The sequence below is a fragment of the Odocoileus virginianus genome, unplaced genomic scaffold, assembly GCF_023699985.2.
Source record: "Odocoileus virginianus isolate 20LAN1187 ecotype Illinois unplaced genomic scaffold, Ovbor_1.2 Unplaced_Contig_2, whole genome shotgun sequence".
Classification (NCBI taxonomy): domain Eukaryota; kingdom Metazoa; phylum Chordata; class Mammalia; order Artiodactyla; family Cervidae; genus Odocoileus; species Odocoileus virginianus.
This window is the reverse complement of record NW_027224319.1, coordinates 4,675,093-4,691,958: the sequence shown is the minus strand read 5'-3', so window position 1 is coordinate 4,691,958 and position 16,866 is coordinate 4,675,093. Positions and strand designations below refer to the sequence as shown.

The window sequence follows — 16,866 nt, the reverse complement described above, 5'->3', positions numbered from 1 at the left end:
TGAAGCAGTTATCCTCTAATTAAGAAAACCCCAAGGAGCCCAGCACCTGAGGCCTCTCTCTGCCACAGGTGTTCCGTCTGGAGGATTCGTGCTGCCTCTTCACCCTGCAGGGCCACTCGGGGGCCATCACGACCGTGTACATTGACCAGGTGAGGGCCATGGGTGGGTGTGGGGGCATTGAGCCAGACCCAGCACAGCACGGTCTTGCTTCTGACTCCTGGGCACTGGTCCCCAGGGCCTCAGAGGCAGGCAAAGGTTCCCTCCCGCCCGGGCACTAGGACTCCTTGGGCACAGAGGTGGTTCTCCACAGTGACCAGGCCCCACCTGCTCCCGCAGACCATGGTGCTGGCCAGTGGGGGCCAGGACGGGGCCATCTGCCTGTGGGACGTGCTGACTGGCAGCCGGGTCAGCCACATGTTCGCTCACCGTGGGGACGTCACCTCCCTCACCTGCACCACCTCGTGCGTCATCAGCAGTGGCCTGGACGACCTCATCAGCATCTGGGACCGCAGCACGGGCATCAAGCTCTACTCCATCCAGCAGGTGGGTGTGGGCACCACGGGGCCTCGGGCTGTCGGGAAGGGCCCCAGACGCCGAGCCTGTCCTCTCCTTGTCTCCAGGACCTGGGCTGTGGCGCAAGCTTGGGTGTTATCTCAGACAACCTGCTGGTGACCGGCGGCCAGGGCTGTGTTTCCTTTTGGGACCTAAACTACGGGGACCTGTTACAGACAGTCTACCTGGGCAAGAACAGTGAGGCCCAGCCGGCCCGCCAGATCCTGGTGCTGGACAACGCCGCCATCGTCTGCAACTTTGGCAGCGAGCTCAGCCTGGTGTACGTGCCGTCCGTGCTGGAGAAGCTGGACTGAGGGTGGGCCTCCCCGCCCCCTGCCTGGGGAGCTTGGTGGGCAGCGCACTGGGCCTGGACTGGGGGGATGCTGAGTCTTGGGAAAGCTGCTTCTGACTGTCCCGTCCTGCCTCATGACTGTAATATTAAACCTTTTTTTTTAAATGACATCAGCCAGGGGCGTTTTGAGCCCCTTGTGTCTTCCCTTGGATGAGCTCTGCCATCACTCACACCCTCCTGGTGCCTGAAGTGCAGAACTGGGTTAGACCTTGCTCAGCTCAGAGCGGCTCCTGCCAGGAACCACATGAAGTCACAGGACAGTTACAAGGTCGGGGCGGGGGGAGGGGGCGGAACTTGGCGCCAGCTCTAGACGTTCCTTGAGTAAGCAGGTTGGAGCGTGGAAACCAGGGTGGCCTCCCAGGAGCAGCAATGGGCAGACACCAGCCACAGAACAGGTTTGTTTATTCGATAGCAAAGAGCTGAAAAACAGGTCCCACAGAGGAGTGGAGCCTGACCCAAGTCCTGCTACCCCACAGAAGTGCGGGCCGGGCCAGGCAGGGCTGAAGGCAGCAGGAATGAGAGAGAGACAGACCCAGGTGACGATGTAGTGAGAGGACCAGGCGGGCGCGCCTGGTCAGGTCTTGTTGAGCGTCCAGAGCGGGTCCAGGAGGCTGAGGGGGTCGTCGGTGGGCCGTGCGGCCCGCAGCCCCTGCCCGTTGTGGGCCTGCAGGAAGTCCTGCTTGCTCATGCGCTGCTTACCCCGCAGGGAGCCGTCCAGGGAGAAGGCCTCGGGCGTGAGGGAGGCCAGCAGCTCCAAGGAGGAGGAGGGCGGCCCCAGGCTGGGGGCCTCAGGGACCGGCTGCTCCTCCTCAGGCTGGGGGGCCTCGGGCAGAGGAGAAGAAAGGGGGGGTGGGGAGGAGGAGGGGAGTTGGGTGGACTCTGGGAGGCTAGGGGGCGGCGGGCCGGGGGGCTCCACAGGGCCTGGCAGACTGGCCACCGGGGAGTCCATACCCCCAGGAGGCCGGATGCTGAGCTTGGCGATCGTGGCCTGGATGGAGCTGATGGGCACATCCCCGCCGAGGACCAGGTCCTGGGAGTCCTGAGGAAGGTGATTCTGAGGAGACACGAGCGGGTGAAGAGGGTGCGTGCAGTGCCCAGAGCCCCTGGGAGGGGCCCCCCTTACCTTCTGGGCGATAGTGGTGCCGGCCATGGGCTTGCTGGGAGGGGGCACGCCGTGGCGCTGTAGCACCTGCTCCACGTGTCTCACCACTGCCTCATGGCAGAACTTGAGGTGTAGCTGCGGGGGTACAAGGGCTGGTGAGCTGGGGGCTGTCCCCCCGGGGGGAGGGCGCATGCCTGCCCGCTGAACCTCACCTTCTCCTGCAGCATGTGCTTCCTCTGCTGCCGCATGCACCTCACCAGCTGGGGCAGCTGGGGGATCCCGCTTCCAGCCTCCACCTCCTGCACGGCCGCGTAGAGCAGCGCGAAGGCCCCCGTGCGGCCCACTCCCGAGCTGAGGCCGGAAGACGGGGTCAGGCCGGCCCCCAGGCCCCCGAGGAGCCCTGGGAGCTGCCCGCACCTACCTGCAGTGGACGACAATGGGTGTGTGCAGCGGGCGCTGATGCAGGTAGTGGGCGTGCACCTCCTGGATGAAGCGCAGCAGGTGGCTGGGGCTGTCAGGCAGGCCTCTGCAGGGGGGATGGGGCTCTCTGAGCCAGAGCTGGTCGGAGCCAGCAGCGCCCCTCCCGCCACCCCAGGCAGCAGACGCACAGCTCGGGCCACGCCGGGAAGTGCAGGTGCACAAGAGAGCGCTTGAGGCTCTGGTCGCGAAACTGCAGGCTCAGCACCCGCTCCACATGCGTCTCGGTGGCGCGGACGCTGCTAAGGGCCAGGTTCAGGGCCCCGTGCACCATGGGCTGGCCCCGCTCGGTGGGGAAGTAGCGTGCCACCTTTTGCTGAGGCACAAACAGGTAGTTAGGGCTGGTGTTCCAGGGTCCCTGCCCGGCGCCCGCCCAACCCCTCCCTCTCACCTTCTCCATCTCGGCCTCTGACACCAGCATGACAATGACCGACACCTTCTGCTCATGCACCATGAGCCAGAAGTCGGCCGCTGTGCCAGGCAGGGGGGCCTGGGTGGCCACCAAGGGGGGACAGTAGGGTGAGAGCCCCTCCACGCGGCTGGCGTTGATGTAGTCGTCCTTGCCAGAGCGCAGCACCACGCGGTTACTGTCGTAGGGCATGACATCCTGGCGCCGGTTCTTGAGCGAGTAGCAGCGGGCGATGGCGATGGAACGGCCCCGGGCGTCGAGCTCCTGTGCATCTTGCAGCTCCCGCCACACCGTGTCCAGGGCCCCCGCAGTTCCCAGCTGGCCCCGGAAGGCCTCCAGCTCCTGCTGCAACTGCTGCAGCCTCTCAGGGCGCTCATAGGGATCCCTCTCTATCAGCCGCAGGGCCTGTGGCCGCCGGCCCTCAGCCGCGTCCACCTTCGTGGGCTGCAGCAGGGGCTGCCCACCCCCAGGAGGCTGAGGGCCTCCGTGCTGGCTCTCGGGGCTGGAGGACAGCAGGTCAGCAGCGGCGGTGCCTCGGCGCAGACAGGGGGGCGGCTCTGCTGCAGGGGGCCGTGGAGGCGCGGGGCCCGGTCCCGGGGAAGGGGCGGGTGAAGGCACCAGGTGGGGAGTGGGGGCCGACTGAATGGCAGGCGGGGGGCCTCGAATGGAGAGAGGGGCCGCCTGTGGACCCAGGGGTCTGGGGGCAGGGGCAGGACCATAGGCCAGGGTGGGGTGGGGAGGCTGAGGGGGCCCCGCGCTGGGGAAAGGCAGAGCCCCGGAGTGCGGGGGCGGAGGGTCCTGAGAGGGGCCAGGGTACAGCTGGGTGTGCAGGGCGGGTGATGGCTGCCCCAGGACCCCAGGCTGAGGGGTGAAGGGGTAGGGGGCCTGGGTAGGCACCAAGCCTGGAGCCTGGGGCGGGAAGACGTGCGGGTGCTGGAGTGGAAGGGGCTGAGGGGGAGGCTGGGGTGCCATCCTTGGGGCTGGAAAGCCCGCAGGCACCCCGGGAGGGAAGTGGTGCTGGGCCGGGGGCGCTGTGAGGGGCTGCTTGGGCCCCATCGGGTAGGTGTAGGGCAGGGGCAGCGGCTGTGGCGGGGGGCCCGGGAAGCAGGCCTGGGGAGGGGCTGGGGTGGGGTTTGGCCGTGGGGCTGTGTGGCTGGAGATGGGGGCCTGGACACTATCCACAGTGGTGGTGGCTGGCCGAATCCCCATGGCCAACTCGTGGCCTGAGAAGTGGGGAGGGGGCGCTGAGGGGAGGCCAGCAAGCGGAGGGGGTGGCCCCACCCCCCCATAGGGGCTGCTCACCATGCCGTGCTGGGGAGAAGACTGGGGCACGAGGCCCAGCTCCGGGGCATAGGCAGGGGCTGTGTAGAGAGCAGGTCCAGGGGCCACCGCCACCCCTGGGTGTCCTGAGGGCTGGGGGGCCCTGGGCTGCAGCATCTGGGTGGGGCCTGCATAGGTACCAGGTGGTAAGGCGCTAGAGAGGTAGTGGGGTCCTGGGCCTGCCGAGCTGGGGAAGGGGCCGGGAGGGAAGTGGAGGGGGGCGGCGGTGGCCCCCAGGAAGGGCTCGGGGGGCAGACTGCGCAGCTCCTCAGGCAGGTCTCCGGCCTCCATCGCCTCACCCTCCTCCCTGCGGGGCAGCAGCGGCTTTGGCGCTGTGGGCCGTGGCGGCGGCTTCTTCTTGAGCTCTCTGTGGGGTGAGCGATGGAGATGGGGAGTCAGCCCCCTCAGCCTGGCCTGGCTCTGCAGCTGTGCCCAGGGTGTCCCCAAACTCACCTGTCCAGGAGCTGCTGGCGCGTCGCCTCGCGAGCCTGGCAGGTGGACTGCGTGCGCTCCAGCAGAGCAGCCACCTTGCTTTCCAAGTCTGCGTAGAAGTCCTTCCCCTCCTGGGACTTCTTCATCAGGTCCTCGTAGGCCTCATAGGAGGCCACCAGGCTCTGCAGCGTGGAGTTCCACCTGGTGGGCAGAGGGCAGGCGGGAGGTGAGCCGCTGCAGCCCGGCCCCGGGAGGCGGGCCCTGAAGCCCAGGGCCGGACACTGACTTCTGGTCCAGGTCACCGAGCACGCGCCGCACGGCCGCGTACTGCACGTTGGCCTCAGTCAGGGCCCGGAGCACGTTGTCCTGGGCGGCCAGGTTCTGCTCCAGGTACACCCGCAGCTGGTCGTACTTCTTCAGCTGCTCCTCAAACAGCTTCTGTGGGGGAGGACAGGTGCTCAGGGCCTTGCCGCCTGAGGCGGGGTGCCAAGAGCCAGCCCGCCGCCTGCGCCCGACCCACCTTCATCTCCGAGTGGTCGGCAGTCACCAGCGCTGCCGTGATGTCGTCCTTCTGGATGAGCTCGCGTAGCTGCTGCTCCAGGGACACACGCTGGTCCCGCATCTCCTGCACCTTGGCCAGGATGCGCTTCAGGTTCTGCAGCACTGCCTTGTCCTCTGCGAGCGGTGGCAGGCAGTGAGGCCAGAGCACCCCACCCCATCCCAGACCGCCCCGTAGGGAGAGGAGGGCTCACCTGGGCTGAGGGCCGGCGAGGGCAGGGCAGCCCGCACCTGGTCCAGGGGGCCGCTGAGCAGCCGCAGGTTGCCGACGTGCAGGTTCATGGCGCGGTGCAGCTCGCTGTTGGTGAAGGAGGCCTTCTCGTGGACCTCCATGTACTTGGCCCACTCTCGCCTCACCTCTGCCAGCTCGGCCTTAGACACAGCCGTGCTGGCCCCCGCCGGGCCCGCCGCCTCCTGCAGCTTATGTTCCAGCACCTCGTCCTCCTCCAGGAGGTCCCTGATGTCCTTCAGGGAGGCCTCCACGTCCGTGAACACCCCCGACAGCACTGCAGGCGGACACAGAGGAGGGGGTCGGCTCCTGGGGCACGGGGGGTGCTGGTTCACAGCCAGGGGGTGGGTGCTATGCCAGGTGCCAGGAGAGGTGAAACCTCCGTCCCTGCCCAACAGGGGACAGCAGCAGCATACTCACCCTGCATGGACTGGACGAGGTTCCTGACGGTGTCGGGACGGACACTGAGAGCCGCGCACTTCTCCATGAGCTGGGGTGGGATGTGGTTGTAGGCGTCGAGGTTGTCCACTGTCTCAGGATCCAGCTGCAGTGAATCCATGAACTGGCTGTGGGGCAACAGGACCAGGTGGGTGTGGACTCAACCCCTCACACATAAAAGGAGCCCCCCCACCCCCCAATTAAGCAACGTCCAAGGTCCTAGCAGAGAGCACAACCGTGTCCCAGCCACCAGCACAAAACCTGCCCTGGGCGCTGCTGGAAATGCACACGAGGCCCAGGGCAGGGAGGGTGAGCCCGGAGCTGACTGTCCACTGGCCCTTCACCACCCCCTCCCCCACTCTGCTGCAGGCTGCACTAGAGGATCCCACCCCACCCCCCACAGCTCGGCACTCACTCCAGGACCTCGTTCTTGTCCTCAATCTTGGCCATCATCTCCCGGAGCAGCTTGGCCTTCTCCTCACTGCAGGAAGAGAACAGCAATTTGTTGGCAGCCCGTGTGTCTCGAGACATCCCAGCCTGGGCTAACAGGGTTGTCTGTCCACTCACCTGTATAGCGATGAGGCTTCGTGTGCTGCCATTGGTACAAGTTTGGCGAAGATATCAGGGCCCGTAACAGCAGGGTCTGTGGGGTTCACTGGCAAGGGCTTCACCAAGGGGGCACCTGGGGAGAGGCAGAGAGTCATGGAGACCAGGCCCACCCAGCCTTGACTGCCTCTTTCTGCCACACCTTCGTCCCCTACCCCATCCCAGGCTCCCCTCAGCTTCAGACCTTTCACAGGCTGAAGGGTGTCCAGCGCCGGAACGGCCTCATGGTAGATGAAATCATTATCCTTCTTGGCAGAATTGTACCTGGTGTAGGGGGCGGGGGGCGAGTCTTGAGTGGTCAGCAGGGACCCAGGACCTCGCCCCCACCCCCATGTGGGCCCCTGCTGTCTGGCCCTGGTGGCTTCCTCCCAACAATGCAGGCAGAGAAAAAACCAGAGCCCCTCGAGCCCCAGAGACTCACTTTCCCCCAATGACGTCCATAGCGAAGCGCAGGGCATCCTGCACGGTGTCGGGCTGGCCCTGTGGGGGAGAAGCGGAGCTCAGTACAACCACGGCCCCCCCCAGGACCCCCTTGGCCCGGCCAGGCTCTCCCCCGTCATTACCTTGGCCAGCTTGATGGCTTCATTGAGCTTATCCAGGGCACTCTGGAAGTACGCAACCTGCAGGGGCCAGCAGAGCCTGGTCCAGCTTTCCGCGTGGACCCTGCTCCTCCTGCCTGCCCCACCCAGCCTGTCTGACCAGTAGGTGGCCCGGAGGAGACAGGAGGCTGAGCGGCCATCACGTTCCAGCCAGCCAACAGCACCAAGGTTCGTGTCCGCTTGCAGCTCTGCCCACAGCCCACCCAGAGGGGACCACCCCCCACCCCCCACCAGGGATCTAACGGGGCTGGGACAGTCTGAGTGCCCTCCTGGCCCCGGCTCACTCACCTGCTCCCCAAACTTCTGCTGCTCCTCCGCCTGCTTCCCCATGTGCAGCTGGACAGAAGAAACAGTCCTGCTTACTTAGGGGTGACACCTCGGTGCTGCCCCGCCCCGCGCCCACAGCGCCCTCACATGAGCCACAGCCGCAAAGTAGTAGATCTTCATCTGGACCAGCTTCTTCCAGTCCTTCTGGATCCGACCCAGCAGCGAGGCGGTGTCAGGGTTCTCCAAGGCGCGGCAGGCCTCTTTGTAGTAATCCACCACCTGGGGGCCAGGACAGGCTCAGGTCGGGGACTGGGGGAAGCCAGGGCTGGCCCCAGTCTCCAGAAGGCCCTCGTCCCCCCGCCTACCTGTGCACTGATGCGCGCCACCAGGAAGCTCTTCCTGTTGTCCAGCATGGACTTCTCCAGGAGGCACTCCTGCGCCTGGCCCTGGGACGGTGGGTGCAGAGGCCGTCCTTCCTCATCCGGACAGGCCACACACACCCCGCTCCGCCCAGCCTCCCCTCCAAGCAGCTCCTGTCCCACCCCACCTGGGGCTCAGCAGGTCGCAGCCCAGGCCCTGGCTCGTCCCTCCCTAACCGGTGCGCCACCATCCGGCCCCAGCGAGGCCGGCTCCTCACCAGCATGAGGTTGACGTTTAGAGTAAGGATCTGCCGGCTCATGTCCACGCTGTAGGCCTGGGGGAAGTGCTCCCTCAGGTAGGAGAAGGCGCCGGCCGCGCACTGGAAGTGGGTGCAGGAGACCTTCATGCCCTGGGGGAGAGCGGGTGTCAAGCAGAGCCAATCCAGGGGGTGGGATTCACTCTGGAACTGAGAATACTCAGCACCCCGCCCCGCTTCCTCACCTCCTCAGACACCCGCTTGTCCATGGCCCCCAGCATGGAGTGCAGTGCCCCTGGGAAGGCAGAGAACATGGGTCAGGGCTGCCCACATGGGTGCCCAGGGTGAGACGGGGTGGTGGTGGGGGAGCCAGTGGATCTGGGGCTCCAGCTCTGCACCAAGCAGGGACGAGTCCCTCACAGGCCTCGGCTCCCCAGGCTGAGGCTGCACCAGCAGGGTTGATGGCAAGGCCAGCCTAGGCCTCCTCCCGCCAGAAGCAAAGCTGAGCCACAAGGGGGGTGGCAGGGGGGAGATGGGGTATCCAGACGAAGAGGAGAGGCCACCTCTGTGCCCAGAGCACACAGCAGAACTCCAAGAGCAGGCAGCCTCGCAGGCCTCCCCCACCAGGGGGCTCCCCGCGGCCCGGGAGGCGGGCGGAGCTGAGGGAAGGCAGGGGAGGGTCGGGATCCAGGTGTCTTCTGCCGAGACGGGCAGGGCTGGGAGCAAGGGCGCCAGGGAAGGGGCGAGGCGGCTCACCAAGGTTGTAAAGAATGCAGGCCTGTTCGTACTTGATGTCCTCGTGGGCCACCGGCTTCCCGGAGAAGATCTCCGTCCTGGGGACAGGCCACCACAGCTGTGAGGGGGCAGCTGGTGGAGGGAAGGGGGCTGGGGAGAACCACCCCAAGCAGCTCCCCATCCTCTATAGCAAGGGGACGGGGAGGGGGGGAGAGGGGCACCCTCCAGGCTCCCCCAGCTCTGCCCGCCCGCCCTCACCAGGTGACAGAAACGGCGGCCTCCTGGCCTGAGCCCATGGGGACCCGACTCTGCAGGTAGTGGAGCTGGCCCAGGTACTTGCGGAGGACACTGCAGCCCTCGAAGTCACGTGGGACACGGACGGCATTCTGCAGGAGGGTGAGAGGAGGCCGACCGTCATTTGAGCAGGAGACAGGCCTGTGTGCCCACAAATGCCCGGACAGACACGTCGGAGCTGGGGGACTGTGCAGCGTGAGAAATCCAAAGGAAGTCACTGAACAAGCGTCCCACCAGCCAGGATGCTTCCCCCAAATCGGTTCCACTTTTCCAGGAAGTAGTTTAAAACATGCATTAAAATTTTTAATGTATTAAAATGACCCGTATTTCTGTATCTAAAAATATGAGATACAATAGCCATGAAAACTGAAGACAAGGCTCTCTACTGACATGTCAACATGTCCATAACACATTTACTGTTAGAGAGGAGAAAGCATCTAACAGATAAGCAACATAATTTCACTGCTGAAAATAATACAGAAATAGATCCAACTAGTTATACATAGTGAAAAAAATCTAGATAGTTACATACCAAAGAGGTAAGTGATCCCTGGATAGTCAGGCTTAACTAGTATATCTTACTCTGTCCATATACATACAGGGACATCTTTGATTATATTATATTGGTTATGTATTCTACATTAACGATTTTTCATTTTTATAGTCATCAATGAAGCTAGTCCCACTTGGGGGGAAACAGTAAACTCTCTCCTCAAATGTCAGAACAGGAAATATAAAGAATCAGGTTGCTGTACACCTAGAACAACACTGCAATCAATCCCCTACACGTATATATGAGCTTTTTAAACAAAGAAATAGAGGAAGAAAGGCCTGCAGTAGTCCCCTTGGGCCTCTGTGACCTGAGGTGCTGTCACATCCTCACAGCCTGAGCAGGCTTGGGTCCCAGGGCTGAGGGAGCTGGGGAGTCTGGGCAGCCAAGGAGCCTCCCTTGGATCTGTGGTGACTAGGCCCCTCCACCGGCCCCCAAACTCCAGATCCAGGCCGGCCATCCCATAGCTACTGCAAGTCTACAGCACCCCAAAACTGGCGGACATTCTGGGGTTCAAGAGCTGTGAAAAGTCACCCTTTCTTCATGTCCCCTGGTGGGGTTCCCACTTCTAGCCTCCTTCCTTCAAGTTCATCCACAGACGTTTGGCAGCACCCCAGCAAGCACCTCTCTGGGGTTAAGTCTGACTGGTGGGTGAAGGATGAGCAGGCAGTAGTGAGACACAAGCCCTCGCGGGTTTCTTTGTGCGCTTTGCACTCTTAATTACAACCGTGAACCCAACTCTCCAGAGGCTATGCTGCTCCAGCGACTAAAGGTGGGTCTGAAGACATGCTGCCATCTTGTGGCCACTTCTGGTAACAACTGGAAAACCTGTGCTTAAGAACACATAATATTCACAAGGCCTGTGAGGCTCAAAAAGACACCTATGCTCTAGAAATAGCAGTAGGTAAGAATTCGTTAGCAATGCTTTCAAAAGAAAATTTCCAAAGTAAATCTTACTCATCCTTAGGAAGTAAAAACGCACATAAAAATACCTTTACCACTCCTAATTCTTAAGAGAAGTGCAAATCAAAATGATGATGAGGTATCATCTTTCAGCACTCAGCACAAAGTCTACAAACAGTAAATGCTGGAGAGCCATGGAGAAAAGGGAACCACCCTACACTGCTATGGGAATGAAAACTGCTAAGAGCCACCATGGAGAATGCGACAGATGTGGGTTCACGAACAGAAACAAGCGACCAACCCATGCGGCAATTCACTCCTAGGAATAATGCAGAGACACCACCCTTCAAAAGACACGTGCACCCCAACATTCACCGGGACACTGTTTACAACAGGAAAGGATGCAAGCATCCAAAAACTACAGCCACACAGAAGCTGATACAGAAGGTCAGCTACATACACACAATGGACTACTAGCCATAAAAAAGAATGCAAAAGTGTCACTGGCAGCAACCTGGATGGATCTGGAGATGATAACACTAAGTCAGATATGGAAAGAAAAATTTTCTATAATATCACTTACAGATAAAAAACTGGATGCAAATGAACTTGCCAAACACCTACTATTGACTTACTAAACAAATTTAACCACTCTGTGATGATGTATATGAAAAAAGAATGAGAAAAAGAACTGATATATGTATATGCATGTGTGGATCATGTTTCTTTTATCTCAAGCACATACACAATTGTAAATGAACTCAGAGAGAATAAAACTGCATTAAAACAAACCAACCTGAAACAACTGCCTGCTCTATCCCCGTGAGGCCACGGTAACCTGTACTGGGTCACACATCACCACAACCGGAGCAGGTGAGGGTTCCCAAGTGGGAGAGCACTGGGCGTGAGGCAGCTGGGAAATATATGCCAGAAAGAGAGCAAGCCCTGTGGATGGAGAACCTGGTCCACTCTGGACAGCCCAGTAACTCCACATCAGCACGGGGGAACCTACTCCAGAATTTGTAATAATAGTGTGCGAAAAAAATAATCCAGGGGAAGAAAAAACATATATGTATGGCACTACATCAATCAGCCAGAGCTCAGGAAAAATAAACATAACATTAAAAATATCCTCTATGCACTGATAAGTTTGAAATGAAATTTAAAATAGAACAAAATGACAAAAAGAATGTAAAAATACTGGACAAAAAAAAAATGCAGCACATGTATTCCCCATCCCGGTCCCCCCTCCCACCTCCCTCTCCACCCGATCCCTCTGGGTCTTCCCAGTGCACCAGGCCCGAGCACTTGTCTCATGCATCCAACCTGGGCTGGTGATCTGTTTCACCCTAGATAATACACATGTTTCAATCCATGGCTAATTCATTTCAATGTATGACAAAAACTACTGTAATGATGTAAAGTAATTAGCCTCCAACTAATAAAAATAAATGGAAAAAAAAATGCAGCACAACTTTGCAATGTAATAATATCAGCCCCTGCCCACCTGCAGAAAAAAAAAAGAATTTGGGCCACTGGTATCACCATACAGAGACCACACACAACGTTACAAAGTGAACGAAGAAAGAAACAGGGACCCATCACAGGATAACCACAAGACGTGATATCTCAAAACTGATAACAGGAACTATGTGACAAAACGCAGGCAGATTCTCACACAGATGCAGAGGGATAGGAAACGAGGGGTAAATTCAAAGGATAAGACACAGGTACAACCCTCGAGTAGGGAAAATAGATTACCCGAAAAAAGACTCATGCTATAGCAAGGGGCAACCTATTCCACACTGCGGAATCACAACGTACAAAGGCAATGGATGAGTGGGAAGTAGAAAACAGCTGCATGTATCCGGCTACCTCATTTAGGTACACTTAACCAATAAAAAATACAACGTTAAAAATATTCTATGCATTGATCAGCTCCAAATGAAACATCAAATAAAAAAAGAACTAAATGACAAAAAGAGTCTACTACAAGGATTTCAGGCCTCGGTGACAAGCTGTGGCTGTCACATGCCTGGGTCTGGGCGGGACTGCATGGCTGGCTGGGGTACCGAGGGAGGACAAGTCAGCCAATGAGCCCCCAGTCTGCCCCGGAGGGCCTGAACCCTCTGGATGGGACCATCTGCAGAACCAGCTGGGCCCTCAAGCACTTAAACCGAGCAGGCGCTCCCAAAGGATGGTAGAGCCTCTGAGCTGAAAGAGGACCTCCAGGTTACCGCCTTGTGCTGGACACCCCGCCTCCAGCCTCCATCCCGAGACTCGGCCCACCCAGGAATGACAGTACTTAAAGGCACCAGCTCCCGGAGTCCACCCAAACCCATGTCCATTGAGTCGGTGATGCCATCCAGCCATACATCCTCTGTCGTCCCCGTCCCTCCTGCCCCCAATCCCTCCCAGCATCAGGGTCTTTTCCAATGAGTCAACTGTTCGCATGAGGTGGCCAAAGTACTGGAGTTTCAGCTTCAGCATCAGTCCTTCCAGTGAACACCCAGGACTGATCTCCTTTAGGATGGACTGGTTGGATCTCCTTGCAGTCCAAGGGACTCTCAAGAGTCTTCTCCAACACCACAGTTCAAAAGCATCAATTCTTTGGCACTCAGCTTTCTTTACAGTCCAACTCTCACATCCATACATGACTACTGGAAAAACCATAGCCTTGACTAGATGGACCTTTGTTGGCAAAGTAATGGACATGGGTTTGGGTGGACTCCGGGAGTTGGTGATGGAGAGGGAGGCCTAGCGTGCTGTGATTCATGGGGTTGCAAAGAGTCGGACACGACTGAGCGACTGAACTGAGAGGCACCTTGATTCCACGGGGGGGGGGGGGGGGGGGATGTGTCTTGAGGGTGAAAGGTGAGGGGAAAGAGGCAAGCGACCACAGCCCTTCGGTGTTTTTCTGGGACATCCCCTTCTATTTGACAGCCCAGGAGCAGGACTTTCCCTAAGGCTTTTTGCCGGAGTAACCAGTTGGGCAGGAGAAGTGCTGCCGTCTTGTGGCCGTTCCCTGTAACAGCAGCTTGAAGACCTGTGCTGTGTCTGCTGGGATTATCAATGACACGTGCCCTCCAGAAATGTCCTGGGGTGGGTAATCGAAACACAATTCAAAAAGGGGCCCACTTCCCAGAGCTCCTGTTCACCAGGTACAAATTGTACTGGGACTCTTTTAAATGACACCCTAGGAACACTGCCTCTGCATCGCTAATCAGCAGGAAAATTCACAGGAAAACTACAACAGGGTACCCCCTCTCCCGCTAAGAATGTACATCAACAAAAAGACTACTGACAGAAAAACTGGGAGAGAGCAGGGAGAAAACGAAAGACCCCAGAGATGTGGGGAGAAATGGAAACTGGCAAGCAGGCACTATGAAAACCCGGAAGGAGGGTCCTTAAGGGCGGAAACAAACAGCTGTTAACTCCGGCAGGCCCACACGTGGCTGGATATCAAGGAGACAACCATCGATGAGAAACACCCTTGGATGGTGTCCTTGCCTGAAGCAATAGTAAGAATAATGGGACATGGGAGAAAGCAAAATTTCCAAGCACAAGGGCCTGGGAAAAAAAAATTAGTACAGCTTTACAGTGCAATAATATCAGCCCCCAACACTCCTTCCCCCCAATAATGAAACCGGGCCATTGGTAACATCATACACAGACCAAGACATAATGTTACAAAGTGCCCTAAGAAAGCCAGAGGAACCCATCACAGTACAACCACAAGAGCTGATGTCTGAAAACTGAGGCACAGTAACTATGCCACAAAAGGCACGCAGATTTTCTCACATAAAAAACAAACTGATTTTACCAAAGGCAAAGAGGAAACAAGGAATAAATTCAAAGGGTAAGACACAGTTACACATACTCAACTAGGGAAAATAGATCATCGGGAAAAAGTCTCATGCTACAGCAATGGGCAACCTATTCCGCACTCTGGAATCATAACACACAAAGGCAATGAACGAGTAGAAAGTAAAAAATAGGTGCATGTATCTGGCTACCTCATTTAGGTACACTTAACCAATAATAAGCGACTGAACTGAACCAATAGTAAATATAATGTCAGAAATACTCTATGCATTGATCAGCTCCAAATGAAATATCAAATAAAGAATTAAATGACAAAAAGAGTTTACTACAAGGCCTTTGAGCCTAGGTGACAAGGTGTGGCTGGGCAGCCTTTCGATCAAGGTGGGACTGCGTGGCTGGCCGGGGGAGCTGGGTAGGACATGCCAGATGATGAGCCCCGGGTCTGCTCCTGGAGGGCCTGAACCCTCAGGATAGGACCACCATCTGCAGATCCAGCTGGGCCCTCAAGCACTCAAACCAAGCCAGACGCTCCCAAAGGATGGTGGAACCTCTGGGTTCAAAGAACACCTCCAGGCCGCCTCCGGCCTCCATCCTGAGACAGCCCACCCATGAACACCACCACCTAAGAGCACCTTGATTCCAGGGGATGGGACGTGTCTGGAGGGTTAAAGGTGAGGGGGAAGAAGCAAGGGACCCCAGCCCTTCAGGGTTTTTTGGGACACCCCCCTCTAACGGCCCAGGAGCAGGTCTTTCTCTAAGGCTCCCGTTGCCAGAGTCACCAGTTGGGCAGGAAAAGTGCTGCCGTCTTGTGGCCATTTCCTGTAACAGCAGCTTGAAATCAGTGATTTGGAACACTCAGGATTCATTTTCAAGGCTTGCCGGGTTCTCAGTGACACGTCCTGGGGTGGGTAATGGAAACAGAATTCAAAAAGGGGCCCACTTTCCAGAGCTCCTGTTCACCAGGTACAAATTGTACTGGGACTTTTTTAAACGACAGCTTAGGAACACTGCCTCTGCATTGCTAATCAGCAGGAAAATTCACATGAAAACTACAATGGGGAACACCACCTCGGCCATTCAGAATGGACATCAACAAAAAGACTACTGACAGTAAAACTGGGAGAGAGCAGGGAGAAAATGACGGCCCCAAAGATGTGGGGAGAAATGGAAACTGGCAGCAGGCACTATGAAGACCTGGAAGGAGGGCTCCTAAGGGAGGAAATTGACAGCGGTTTACATGATCTGGCAGGTCCACATGTGGGACAACCACTGATCAAAACACCCGAGGATGGTGTCCTTTCCTGAAGCAACAGAATAACTGAGACATGGACAGAAGCAAAATTTTCAAGCACAAGGGCCTGCAGGAAAAAAACATGCAGTAGAGCTTTACAATGTAATAATATCAGCCCCCACCCCCGACCCAAAATGAAACGGTGCCATTGGTAACATACACAGACTAAGACACAATGTTACAAAGTGAACTAAGACAGAGAAAAGGACCCATCACCAGACAACCACAAGAGGGGATGTCTGAAAACTGATACACAGGAACTATGTGGCAAAAGGCATGCCAATTGTCACTCATAGAAAACAAGCTTATTTCACCAGAGGTAGACCTAGAGGACCGGGAAGGCAATGGCACCCCACTCCAGTGCTCCTGCCGGGACAGGGGAGCCCGATGGGCTGCCGTCTATGGGGTCGCACAGAGTCGGACACGACTGAAGTGACTTAGCAGCAGCAGCAGACATAGAGGAAACGAGGGATATGTTCACAGGGTAAGACACAGCTGCTACTGCTGCTAAGTCGCTTCAGTCGTGTCCGACTCTGTGCGACCCCATAGACGGCAGCCCATCAGGCTCCCCCGTCCCTGGGATTCTCCAGGCAAGAACACTGGAGTGGGTTGCCATTTCCTTCTCCAGTGCATGAAAGTGAAAAGTGAAAGTGAAGTCGCTCAGTCGTGTCCGACTCTTTGCGACCCCATGGACTGCAGCCCACCAGGCTCCTCCGTCCATGGGATTTTCCAGGCAAGAGTACTGGAGTGGGTGCCACTGCCTTCTCCGAAGACACAGCTACACACACTCAAGTAAGGAAAATAGATCACTGGAAAATACCTATGCTACACCATAGTGCAACCTACTGTGCACTCTGTAATCATAACTTACAAGGCAAATTGTGGGTCGGGAAAAAGGTACATTTATTGAATTAAGTCAGTCCCATACAGCTAGTCAAAATAAACATCAATCCAGGAGATCAAACTAGTGAATCCTATTGGAAAGCAACCCTGAATATTCACTGGAAATACTGTTGCTGACATTGAATCTAAAAATTTGGCCACCTGATGCAAAGAGCCAACTCACTGCAAATACTCTGACCCTGGGAAAGACTGCAGGCAGAAAAAGAAGGACGCAGACAGCATGAGATGGCTGAATGGTATTATCGACTCAAAGGACATGAGTTCGAGCATCCCTCGGGAGACAGTGAAGGCATGATGCAATCCACGTGGTCCCAAAGACTTGGATACGACTCAGCAATGACAACAATTTATATATTTTCCATCATTAGTTTTGCTTTTACAGAGGAAAAATTATTGAATTTAAATATG

At 57.3% G+C, this 16,866-nt stretch overlaps 2 protein-coding genes and 1 long non-coding RNA gene across 3 annotated transcripts in view; 2 read left to right on the top strand and 1 right to left on the bottom strand.

Moving 5' to 3' along the window:
- Window positions 1-1,014, top strand: part of SCAP (SREBF chaperone) — a 97,947-nt gene extending 96,933 nt beyond the window's left edge. The window contains exons 21-23 of the mRNA XM_020916028.2: window positions 69-149; window positions 337-543; window positions 621-1,014. Of these exons, the coding sequence (XP_020771687.1) occupies window positions 69-149; window positions 337-543; window positions 621-866 (534 nt within the window). The 3' untranslated portion in view covers window positions 867-1,014. The remainder of the gene's footprint in view (window positions 1-68; window positions 150-336; window positions 544-620) is intronic.
- Window positions 1,015-1,289: 275 nt separating this feature from the next.
- The window catches only part of PTPN23 (protein tyrosine phosphatase non-receptor type 23), a 22,673-nt gene continuing 7,096 nt past the window's right edge, over window positions 1,290-16,866 (bottom strand). Inside the window, exons 3-25 of the mRNA XM_020916024.2 lie at window positions 8,951-9,078; window positions 8,714-8,790; window positions 8,203-8,252; window positions 7,979-8,110; window positions 7,707-7,787; window positions 7,489-7,620; window positions 7,363-7,410; window positions 7,039-7,095; window positions 6,897-6,955; window positions 6,660-6,739; window positions 6,437-6,551; window positions 6,285-6,350; window positions 5,852-5,997; window positions 5,397-5,708; window positions 5,165-5,319; window positions 4,931-5,082; window positions 4,666-4,845; window positions 2,875-4,579; window positions 2,615-2,799; window positions 2,428-2,532; window positions 2,219-2,357; window positions 2,028-2,141; window positions 1,290-1,958 (exon numbers count right to left, since the gene is read on the bottom strand). Of these exons, the coding sequence (XP_020771683.1) occupies window positions 1,479-1,958; window positions 2,028-2,141; window positions 2,219-2,357; window positions 2,428-2,532; window positions 2,615-2,799; window positions 2,875-4,579; window positions 4,666-4,845; window positions 4,931-5,082; window positions 5,165-5,319; window positions 5,397-5,708; window positions 5,852-5,997; window positions 6,285-6,350; window positions 6,437-6,551; window positions 6,660-6,739; window positions 6,897-6,955; window positions 7,039-7,095; window positions 7,363-7,410; window positions 7,489-7,620; window positions 7,707-7,787; window positions 7,979-8,110; window positions 8,203-8,252; window positions 8,714-8,790; window positions 8,951-9,078 (4,698 nt within the window). The 3' untranslated portion in view covers window positions 1,290-1,478. The remainder of the gene's footprint in view (window positions 1,959-2,027; window positions 2,142-2,218; window positions 2,358-2,427; window positions 2,533-2,614; window positions 2,800-2,874; window positions 4,580-4,665; window positions 4,846-4,930; window positions 5,083-5,164; window positions 5,320-5,396; window positions 5,709-5,851; window positions 5,998-6,284; window positions 6,351-6,436; window positions 6,552-6,659; window positions 6,740-6,896; window positions 6,956-7,038; window positions 7,096-7,362; window positions 7,411-7,488; window positions 7,621-7,706; window positions 7,788-7,978; window positions 8,111-8,202; window positions 8,253-8,713; window positions 8,791-8,950; window positions 9,079-16,866) is intronic.
- On the top strand, window positions 5,649-11,230 carry LOC139033777 (uncharacterized). The gene is made up of 3 exons (XR_011486252.1): window positions 5,649-5,732; window positions 5,830-6,017; window positions 6,239-11,230. It is a non-coding gene; the product is annotated as an uncharacterized lncRNA (long non-coding RNA).